The 12,352-nt window shown below is 34.3% G+C and overlaps 1 protein-coding gene across 4 annotated transcripts in view; it reads left to right on the top strand.

Moving 5' to 3' along the window:
* The window catches only part of TNNI3K (TNNI3 interacting kinase), a 304,957-nt gene that overhangs the window by 91,544 nt on the left and 201,061 nt on the right, over positions 1–12,352 (top strand). For all 4 annotated transcript variants that reach the window (XM_004025984.5, XM_055366048.2, XM_055365994.2 and 1 more), the window contains exons 6-7: positions 4,135–4,233; positions 8,707–8,845. In XM_004025984.5, the coding sequence (XP_004026033.5) occupies positions 4,135–4,233; positions 8,707–8,845 (238 nt within the window). The remainder of the gene's footprint in view (positions 1–4,134; positions 4,234–8,706; positions 8,846–12,352) is intronic.

Below are 12,352 nucleotides of genomic sequence, written 5' to 3'. Positions count from 1 at the left end.
TCCTTCCATCAGTAAAAAGTACCAAGTTACCAGCCCATATTTAAATCTTAGATCTTTGATAATAATACTACTGATATATATATTTAATAATATTTATATAGATATATTTTATAATACTGAGATATAAAATACTGCTACTGAGATATATATATCTCAGTATTATTCTTATATATGTATTTCAGTAGTAGCATTTAATATATATATCTCAGTGTTTTATATATTGAGTATATATAATATATATCTCAGTAGTAGTTTTTTAATATATATATATCAGTGGTATTATTATATATTACTATTATATTAATAGTATTATTATATGTCAAATATGTCTTTTTGTATATTAGTACTATTATTGTTAAATATAATCATATATTTATATAAATATATTCTATACATTTAATAATATTAAACACATATTTAATAATAATATTAAGATGTATATTTATGTCAGTTATATAAATCTAAGTATGATACAATTTATATCCTTAAAGTGTTTAAAGATTTATATCCTTAAAGTATATTAAGATAGCTGTCATAAAATCTGTTTCTAGTTTAAAATTTTAGTAGTTATTTTTTTCTGAGAAAAAAAATCATGACCATATAGTCTCACAAAAAAATTCAAAATAACAGAATATATACCATGCAAAAATGTTAATAATATATTTAAAACTCCAATAACAGGTCTTGGAATATAGCAAACACTTGGGATTTGCTGAAGGTTAATCTGAAATCAATTATCAATAAATGTTTGATGAATTGAATTATTTAAAAATTCTATCATATAATTAAGTCCTAATTATTAATGTTTATATTACCTTATGCCTGGTGGCATATATACCTTCCAAATTTGTACTTTAACTGTACTGGAAATACATCCAATTTAACAATTATTGGATGCCTATTACCTACCTACCATAGTAGGGAACAAAATAGATTCAGTCTGTGACTTCACAAGAGTTTCATATAGTGGAAAGAGTGTGAAGTTGATTTACCAACTTTTTCAGGTTCTGAAGCAGATGAATCATGAGTAAAATAACTTGATAGGTATATATTGAAGCCTAAATGTTTGTATGAGTGTACTTGTCTTAGTCCACACAACAGACAATATACCATATTCCCGTTAGAATGCTGGGAGATACTCTCCCCATCATTACTCCAAAGGTCATACAAATTAGTACATGAATTCTACTCATTAGCTAAAATCAGATAATTCTAAAATGCATTGCTCTCAATGGTTAAATATTTTCTTGAATTTTAAAACAAACTAAGTAAAGCCTACAATTGAAAAATGACTCTGTATGGTTTCATTAAAACTTACATTTTGACAGTTTCTCAGAAAACCAACACTTCATAATTAATGAATGTTCAGCCAAATGTTGACCTTCTGAATAACTGGAGAAGTGCAAACTTAGGAGGAAAAAAAAATGGCTTTAAACTGTTTATTAAAGCCTAAGAACTCTTATCTTTTAGAATGAAAGTTGTGGAAGCATGCCTAAGAAATTGGCTCTATAGGTTAACATTTGAAAGTCCATTTTGCATAAAAATTCATGCTGTCTACTTTATGCTATATTTAAAATAAGAGGAATTGTAAAAAGCTTAATCTACCTTGATTGCTAGGGGCCTCCTTCAAAGGTTCCTGAGATTCCCAGGCATGTGAAGCCTAAAGATACCAAGCTCTTGTTATAAATGGCTTCAGCATTCATTTTCAGTCTAAATCTATGGAGCCTCTACTGACAGATGGCTTCTTCCTATCTGGGATTGAATTAGTTACTTTATTTACTTAAAGGTTAGTGTTAATAAAATCAATGTCAGAGGAGTGGACTGGTAAAAACAAGATTTGATGTCAAACAGACCTGGATTTGAATTTCACTTCTGCTCCCCAGAGGTTCAGTTTCTTCATCTTTAAAATGGAGAGGAGCACCTCTTTCTGTGTTTTGGCATGAAACAGAGTAGACTTTGATTACCACTGATACACTTGTTTCTGGGCCTGATACATAATAGTCCCTCAATAAAAGCTCATTGTGGTTTTAATTTTTGTATTATAAAAACAGCTCACTGTACACAATGTGTATTCTCCTGATCATTAGTCAGCAATATTCAAGTATTAACAAAGAAAATTGTTGTGAGAATGTGTAGAAGCCTATGTACCTGCTTATATTTGGACCCATCAGAAATTTCGGATTTTTCAATAAAAATTCGTGATTTTATATGACAACTATTAGCATCTCTAATGCTATCCCCGAGTGAATAAATTATGAGGTAAGCATGTAAAATAATAGTTTTGGCTCATATTTGCTCAATAAATTGTGTTTAATGGATGAATAGGTGATTAAAAATTAACTATTTCAAACTATGAAGCACTCAGAAACAAAGCTTGAGGCAAGAGACTAAAGATTTAGTTTCCTATTGACACTGACTTGCTCTGTGACCTGGAAAAATTTCTTAATTCCTGGTTCTCCATTTTTTTATCTTTAAAATGTAAGGGTTTGATATGTAATGTCCATAGTCCCTCCCTAGTTCTGTAGGTCTATGATTCACACAATTGACGAAACATGACTTAAGTGGCAATTTGTTTATATAAACAGAAGAGGTGATAGGACATAAGTCCCTTGAGCTCTTAAATTCCATCTTTCTGTTTTTTCTTCTAATAGACTTTTGAAAAAATTTCAAAATGTGTAATATTTGACCAACTGAAGAATAGACAGTACATTAGCAAAGTCCACAATGAAAATGAACACATTTGAAGGAAATTATTTCAATGTGTTGAACAGAAAAGAGAGACTCAAAGACAGGTATTTAGGAGAAGAAATTGGAAATATTAACAAGTTTGTTGTGAAAGGTAGCAAAATATGCTCCCCCAAAATAGGCTACTTTGGCGTATTGATTATTTTGAGCTACAGAAAATTGAAAAGAAACAGATATAGGAACTCTTTGCTCTTCCTCTATTTGCCTAAAAGAGGGACATAAATTTATGAAGGATTCCTTTCTGTCTTCTCTACCAGAAAGGATAGAAGTTAATCACAAGAGATAACTCTAAACACTTATCAGCCCAGAGAAGTCACCAGAAGAATCTATATAAGAAACTTTGCTAAAACTAACCTTTATTTTCCATTAGTTTCCTCCATATATTTACCTTCCCCCAATTTGTTGCCAGTAGAAGTTCAAAGTTATTTTTCTTCGTCTTATTACTGCTCTACAAAGTTATTGTAAATTTTTGTTAAGATTATAGATGAGACCAAGTTCTAACTACTGCTTTGAGTTACTCATCACTGAGTAGTCCCATTTATGTGCAATACACATGTTAATAAACTCCTGATTGTTTTTCTCTTATTTATCTGCCTTTTTGTCAGTCTAATTTATATGGCCTCAGCCACTAAACCTAAAATGGATAGAAAAAATATTTTTTTTCTCCCCTACAAATACCAATCTATGGCTTTCCATGTTGACAATTGGCCAACAGTTCCTGGTAGAGTTTTTCATTTGTTCATTCATTTCTTCAACAAATATTTATTGTATGATTGTATTTGCATGATCACATGCTAGAGTAAGAGTATAAAGATGAATCTGACATATACTTTGTCCTTAAAGAAATTTCTCTTTAGTAAGGATGGTAAGGTATGTATATAAATAGAAAAATGTTCTAAATTATATGAGTGAAAGTTATATGAGATTTATGAGGAGGTAACATTTAATTTCAGCCAGGCAGATGGCAATGAAGGGAGGGAAATTGAGGAAATCTGGGAGGAGATGGCATTTTAGCTGGAGATAAAGCATGAATATATGAGGCAGAAGGACATTTCTGGCTGAAGAAATAATGTGAACAAAGCCTCAAAGGAGCAGGAAGCTGGATGCAGTTTGACTCTACAATTGGATTTAGGAAAGAGACTAATGAGAAATACATTTAAAACAAACACTGTCAGATTGAAGGGACCTTGAATGTCATACTAAGGAAATTTAGTCTTTATCTTTCATAAAAAAACAGGACACTGGAGGTCTTGGATAAGGTGGATGGAAGAAAGTTGTGTTTTAGGGTGGCAACTCCTGAAGAAGATTTGTGCATGGTGGTTGTAAACTGAATCTTAATAGGCAGATAACTCAACTGAAGTTCTTAACCATAATCATTTTCTTGTCCAGGCTGCTGATGTGCTGTTGCAACATGGAGCTAATGTCAATATTCAAGATGCAGTTTTTTTCACTCCATTGCATATTGCAGCGTACTATGGACATGAACAGGTAAGTCTGACAGTAGGATTTCCAAAGGTTAGGTGTTGCTTAAGTGTAGGCTTTTGTTGAATTGTCCTATCTTCAAAGAGTTTATATTTAAAATATCTTTGAATTATTTTTGCCATATTATCATCAACCCATCCTTGAGGAGCTTGTAGATCCATATAAGCATTACGGTTATCATGTTACTCATTTTTGCTGATGATCTTAGTACACAAAGAGGCAGAAAAGTACATTGGTAAGTGTGTGGCCTCAGGAATCAGTCAGCCTAAATTTGAAAAATTCCTAGTGTTTTGACCAGGTGTAGGTTATGTAATCCCTCTGATCTTCATTTATTCACCTATAAAATGGGGAAAGATGTTATTATAACCTCATAGGGTTGCTGTTCGGATGCAATATAAATTGTTTGGCAAATGCTCAGTAAATATAGCTGTGATGATGCTAATGGCAATAACAATAAAACAACTCATAAAGGCTTTATAAAAACAATTACTAATGTGCTTTATAATTTACTTTAAATATGTGATTCTATAACAGGTCCATATTTATAAAATTTTATTTTCTGTAATAAATAATATATATAGAAACTTTAAAGTTTTTAACATACTTTTGTTCAATACATGATTTTTATTTAACCTTCACAACTTTATGAAATTAATGAATCACCACATGACTGAGCTTATACTATGGGATAGGCACTATGATAGAACCTTTATCTTTTTTTCTAATTTTTCCACAACCCTGAAATTGGCTATTTGCCCTTTTTTTTTTTTTCTTTTTTTTCTTTTTTGTGAGACGAAGTCTTGCTCTGTCGCCCAGGCTGGAGTGCAGTGGCTCGATATCGGCTCACTGCAAGCTCCGCCTCCTGGGTTCATGCCATTCTCCTGCCTCAGCCTCCCAAGTAGCTGAGACTACAGGCACCTGCCACCACGCCTGACTAATTTTTTGTATTTTTAGTAGAGACGGGGTTTCACCATGTTAGCCAGGATGGTCTCGATCTCCTGACCTCGTGATCCTCCTGCCTCGGCCTCCTGAAGTCCTGGGATTACAGGTGTGAGCCACCGTGCCCAGCTTATTTGCCCATTCTTATCAATGGTATACATGAAGCTCAGTCAGGTGAGGTAGCGTGCCAGAGTCATGCAGCTATTAATAATAAATAGAAGAGCTGGAATATGTACTCAGTTCTGTCTGATCCCAAAGCCTATATTGTTTTGCTGTACCAAAGTACCTCTTCTTATTCTTCTTCAACCAGTGAGACAAATTATCAAGTCCAAACAATTTTCCTAAATGGAGAAGCCAGAATTCAAGGCAACATGTTCTAACTCCAAAGTCTGCTGATTTTCAACCTTAACATATCAAAAGACAAAATTTCTATGTTTCTTTAAAACACTGCCCTTTGGCAGTGAGAATACTCAAGGAACTGAAAATAATAAAAGAAAAAAAAGAGAGAGAGAGAGAGACAGAGAGAAATACAAATGTAACTGGATAACCAAATATAACTGTTCATTGAATACTCCATTTTCACTCTTCCTCACTTTGTCTTTCTAGACTCATTCAATTGTAGGTTAGAATTATACCTTTTTACCTTCCTGGAGGTCATGCCACAGCACCACCTGAGGGTTCCAAGTTGAAGATCAAACTTACTTGTGTCCCTGTGCTCAATAGTCATTGTGCCTTTATTCCTCTGCTAGCTGGCATATGCCTGGACACTCTAAGACCTGTGAAGCGTGACCTATAGGTAGGAAGATTGCTTATTTCATTGATGTGCTGCTCAGAGTGCACTGGAGTGCAATGAAGAGCTGGGCACTGAAAATACTTTTAGAAGTACAGGCCCAAAAGCACAAGTAATGGAAAAATCCCATCATTTCCTAACCTCAGGCACAGACAGGATATATACAATGCATATTATTTGTAGAGTCATCCTCTTTGACGATTAACCTCATCACCCAGCAGAAACATAAAGAGCCTGTATGCATGTTGGGTGGAGAACTAAATTTGTTTACTTTCCCTGAAAATATAGTCACAGTCTTATAAAATTATGCTAAAATGTGGATGGCCCTTTTATGATAAGGGACTCACTTTCTGTGTGTGAAGGCAGCACATAAGTAATTTATGGAGGCTATTGTCATTTGCTAAAATATGCTGACAAGGAGAATGGTACATTCAATATATAAATGTACCTAATGTGCCATGTTCCTTGTCATTTGTTTATTTACTTATTTTTAAGTGGAAGAGTAGATGTTTTGCACCAAGAGCAATATTTCCTAGGTATGTAATAATAGTCCTTAATAGACAATCGATTTCAGAGATAGTTTAAATCAGTCTATTATAAAGTCACATAATCAGAATATGTGGAGTCTGTGTAAGTGGAAATATCTGCTTAGGCATGCAAGGTTCTTGAAACTAAACTTCTGCTGTTCTGATTTCACCTGAATTAAGTCTTGATCTGCCCATTAGCCAACAAAGAGATAAAATGCACATGCTCCAAGTTGGGGCTACCACTTTTACTAACAGTTATTGAATGCCAGGCACTTTTCTGAGTGCTTTTCATGCGATGACTTATTTAATCCTCACAACAACTCCAAGAGGTAGAAATAATATTATTCCAACTTTAGCAATGAAGAAGCTGAAGTATCAAAATGATAAACAATTTGTTCAAAGCAATATAGCTGATAAGTAGAAGACTGATTTCCAAACCCTTGCTCTTGTCTATTGTACTCAATAGGAACTCAGTTCCCCACATCACACCCAGCTAATATTTTCTCTAGAATTTCTCTCAAATGTCTACCACGTTCTTGAGAGATTTATACTCAAGACATGTTTATTTGCTGACTCATGGGAAGTAAAAATAGTTTTAGAGCTTGAATTCACTTTTGTGCTGACACTTCAGTGGTCAAGACAATTGAGAGGGGTCAATTGCTATTTGAACCCTAACTGCTATTTTAAGGATTCAGACGCATCCTAACTTAACCTTAGTATCACTGAGGTGACTTTTGAAATTCTCAGGAGAGCCAATATCAAGTTTACAGAAGTTATTTAGAAAGTTCTTAAGTATATATATAAGTGACTCAAAGGAATTCCTAAATTACCTGAAACAATCGCAGGAAGACTCCCACATGCTTCATTACTTTATCCCTCTCTGACCCTATGGATGTAGAGTCTCAGTTAAATGGAGAAGATGCCAGGGCTACTGTTTCTATCTCCGGTTCACTCACATATCCAGAAAAAGACCCATATGACTGAAGCTGCCATGAAAATCAAGAATCAAGTCAACTACCACTGGCTCTGGCTGGAAGGAGACTTTGGAAGAGATCATTCAGAGAAGATTCTGCATGACTCTAGAGAGGATTATTTATGTAAAGTGAAGACCTACATTATGAAATTGACAAGAGAGTTGATACTAAAGAGAGCAAATGACAAAAGTAGGTTTTCAAGGTCAAAAAATGTGGAGATGATTTTTAAAAAATGTTTTCAAAGCTCCCTAGCATCTCATCTAGCCCCACATTAACTCTGAAACAGAAATGGTAAACAACATTGTCTCAGTTCACCAACAAAAATAAAAAATAACATTTACAGAACAAATACTGTATGTCATTGTGCTATGCACTTTAAACAAATTCCTAATCTAATCCTCATGACAACCCATGAGTTAAGTCTTAATATTATTCCCATTGCACATATGAAAAAACTTGGGTATAGATAAATTAACTAGCTTTTCTCAAGAACACAGAGCTGATATAAATCAGATTCTAGATTCGAATCTAGGACTATCTTAAACTGCACCTTAACTCTTAATCAGTATATGATATTACCCCTCATGTTAACAACATAAGGTCGGTAGCAGGCACTATTGTTTGCTTAGGCAAAGCTATCATTTCAACTATTACCACTTTGGGCCATATATTTTTTTTCTTTCTTGCAGACTCCTTATTTTATTTCACTGTTCAACCTCTCTCCTAGAGGTTGTGCTTAGAGATGCTCCTATCCCCAGCCACTGTGTGTTAGATCTTAATTAGTTGAACCCACTCACAGTAAATCTTTTCCCTTGCCCAGGGATTGGTTTAGAAAGTTGCAGATGACCTAGTCCAGACTGAAGAGATATGGGAAGGTGGTTTCTGGAGAGTTTTTAAGAAGGAATTTCTAGATTTAAAAAAATGGTCGCTTGTTCCAAAAGGTAGAGGTCATCTCCTGCTCTACCCTGTGAACTTCAGTTTGTAATGGCTGGAGATGCTGCAGCTCTCTTACTACCATGGGTTGATCTATCCTACTTGCTGAGCATGGCAGAACAGAATGACAGAAAGAACTTGAGTTATTAAGCTGTTGTATTAATCAACCCTAGAATTGTTCCAGTTTTGGACTTCTTGCTAGGTGATATAACAATAAATTTTTGTGGTTTAAGCCAGTTGTGTTCTTGTATACTGCCAAAAGTTTTGCATTATTGTTTGAATTTTTATACTGATTTCAAATGAATAAATCCTTTAGGTAACTCACCTTCTTTTGAAATTTGGTGCTGATGTAAATGTAAGTGGTGAAGTTGGAGATAGACCCCTCCACCTAGCATCTGCAAAAGGATTCTTGAATATTGCAAAACTCTTGATGGAAGAAGGCAGCAAAGCAGATGGTAAGATTATATATTTAAAAGACCTTTGCTATCATTTGCTTTATGTATACCTTTTACTTGTACTTCTCTTACTAGAGAATAATCTTGAAGTTGACTAATCCTGTAGTCATGTACTTATTTGCTCCACAAGTCATAATTCATCTTTAATATATTTATTAGGCCTACATGCGAATCCTTCTTAACATGTGTTAGCTCAATTCGTTTTTTTTTTTTTAATTATACTTTAAGTTTTAGGGTACATGTGCACAACGTGCAGGTTAGTTACTTATGTATACATGTGCCATGCTGGTGCGCTGCACCCACTAACTCGTCATCTAGCATTAAGTATATCGCCCGATGCTATCCCTCCCCCCTCCCCCCACCCCACAACAGTCCCCAGAGTGTGATATTCCCCTTCCTGTGTCCATGTGATCTCATTGTTCAATTCCCACCTATGAGTGAGAATATGTGGTGTTTGGTTTTTTGTTCTTGCGATAGTTTACTGAGAATGATGATTTCCATTTTCATCCATGTCCCTACAAAGGGCATGAACTCATCATTTTTTATGGCTGCATAGTATTCCATGGTGTATATGTGCCACATTTTCTTAATCCAGTCTATCATTGTTGGACATTTGGGTTGGTTCCAAGTCTTTGCTATTGTGAATAATGCCGCAATAAACATACGTGTGCATGTGTCTTTATAGCAGCATGATTTATAGTCCTTTGGGTATATACCCAGTAATGGGATGGCTGGGTCAAATGGTATTTCTAGTTCTAGATCCCTGAGGAATCGCCACACTGACTTCCACAATGGTTGAACTAGTTTACAGTCCCACCAACAGTGTAAAAGTGTTCCTATTTCTCCACATCCTCTCCAGCACCTGTTGTTTCCTGACTTTTTAATGATTGCCATTCTTACTGGTGTGAGATGGTATCTCATTGTGGTTTTGATTTGCATTTCTCTGATGGCCAGTGATGATGAGCATTTTTTCATATGTTTTTTGGCTGCATAAATGTCTTCTTTTGAGGAGTGTCTGTTCATGTCCTTCGCCCACTTTTTAATGGGGTTGTTTGTTTTTTTCTTGTAAATTTGTTTGAGTTCATTGTAGATTCTGGATATTAGCCCTTTGTCAGATGAGTAGGTTGCGAAAATTTTCTCCCATTTTGTAGGTTGCCTGTTCACTCTGATGGTAGTTTGTTTTGCTGTGCAGAAGCTCTTTAGTTTAATTAGATCCCATTTGTCAATTTTGTCTTTTGTTTCCATTGCTTTTGATGTTTTAGACATGAAGTCCTTGCCCATGCCTGTGTCCTGAATGGTAATGCCTAGGTTTTCTTCTAGGGTTTTTATGGTTATTAGGAGCTCCAGTGAAAGTAAAGAGTTCTCTTAGATGAATTAGATGCCTTCACTGTTGTTCACTAATCTTTTATAAATTGAGACATTATTTACTTCTAGCAAATTCTGAAATCTTAAATATATAACCTGATGAATATTTATGTATGTATACATCCATTGAAAACCACCCAGATCAAGATTTAGAATATTTAATTACTCTGAAATTTTCCCTTATGTACTCATCTCAGGTAAATAGACTTTACCACCAAAGGTAATTAATATTCTGGCTTTTATTGCTATATATAGTTTTGTCTGTTCTTGAAGTTTGTATAATTTTGTGACTGGCTTCTTTTGCTCAACAAGATGATTTGGACATATATCCATGTTGTTGTATGGATCGTAGTTTGTTCTTTTATATTGTTTATGATTGCATGAATATACCATAATTGGTATATCCATTCTTCTCCTAGTAGACATTTTAATGTTTCTAGTGTTTTTCTATTATGAATACAATTGCCAGTAACATTCTTATTCACGTCTTTTTGTGGACATATATGTTCATCTCTCTTGAATATATATATAAATACATATATGTATATATGAGAGAATTGATAAATCGAAAGGTAATAATGCATATGTTTAATGTTTTAGGAAATTTCTAGACAGTTTTCCAAAATGTTTGTACTATTTTAAAATCTTTCAACAATATATGAGAATTTCAGTTGCTTCCCACAGCATCCCCAATATTTGATATTATATTACTATACTTTTTAATAGAGTTTGAGTGTGATCCATTCGGGGAAAAAAAAGCTTTAGAATACATAGAAGGACTTCAGAATCAGTTGATAGAATAGAATTTCCTTTCATTTTTATTTTCTTAATTATAAAATAAATTTTGGAAAGTTTACTATAGGTATTGAAAAATTTCTTTTTTTCGCTTTTCCTCACAAACTTTATTTTTTGACAAAAATTCACTCAGAGTTGCGTCTTGCCATTAAATTCTCTCAGGCATAGCCAACATTCTTCCATTGACCCCCAAGAGACCTAATTAAAAGCCCAGCTGTAAGAACTGCTGGCCTTTGCAGCGGGAACAATACATATTTCCAAAAGGACATGGTTGTCAAATCTCTGGAACTGCCAGTTCCTTGGTTCAAAATTCAGATTGATATTTAGTTAATAAAGCTAATCAATGTTTTTTATCTACCCATAAGGAATACACAAAGTATCCTAGAGACAACCGTGGCAAGAGACTAAGGTAATTTCCAGTTTCCAAGTTGTAAACAAGGGCCACTTTATTTCGTAAAATTTAAGAAACATAGCTTGCATTGTTTTCTATACGCCAGTATGCAGTAACTCAGGCAGCTACTTTAGAGCATTATTATAAACAACCTATGTTGTCAGGATGTAAGGAATGCTGTTCCTTGGACCTTGTTTAAGCAGTCTCTTTCATTTTGTTAGTCTAGAATAGACACAGGTACACCTGTGTGAACGACTAAACACATAATCGTGTTTTTGAAACTGCCTCACTCTTCCAAGGGGTCAGGAACTGCATCACTTTTTCCTTTCATTATTGATGCCAACCTTAGCTTTTTATTCCTCTGCACAACTCCAGAGCTCAGTAGTGTCAAAATGAATGTCATTTATGATCAGCATGTCTCTTTCAGTGCAAAAGGCATTGAAATGTGTAATACTACAACCATATTCCCCTTACATACCAGCATCATATGATACAATTTTTAACATTTTCTTTTTGTTGCACGCAAGTATTACATGCCTCTTACTCAATTATTTTATAAAGTCAAGAGACGGCGTGACTCACATTTTTAAGTATTTTTATTTCTTTCTAGTACACGCTTGATATTTAAGTCCCATTTGTACTTCAACCAATTGCAAAAAATAAACCAGAAGATCTGCTATGCCAATGGACACTGTGCAGGACTTATTATTAGTTAGTTCACTTATTCTAAAATGTAGCTAAGCCTCCAAATGATTTATTTTAGATCTGGACCCTGCCTGTGGTAAATGGACATAGCAGAAAGATTAAATAAATGACCCCAAAGAGAGTACAATTTGAAATCCAGTATTTACAGTATGTTTCCATGGTAACAGAATGTCACAAATGAAAATAAATTCAGGTTGCAAAATTACCCAAAATGTAATTCTGAAAGCAGCCTCTTTGGTTCAGCATGTTTG

This window comes from Gorilla gorilla, chromosome 1 (genome assembly GCF_029281585.2).
Source record: "Gorilla gorilla gorilla isolate KB3781 chromosome 1, NHGRI_mGorGor1-v2.1_pri, whole genome shotgun sequence".
Taxonomy (NCBI): domain Eukaryota; kingdom Metazoa; phylum Chordata; class Mammalia; order Primates; family Hominidae; genus Gorilla; species Gorilla gorilla.
Note: the sequence above shows the minus strand (reverse complement) of the source record. Positions and strands in the feature narration are given on the sequence as shown.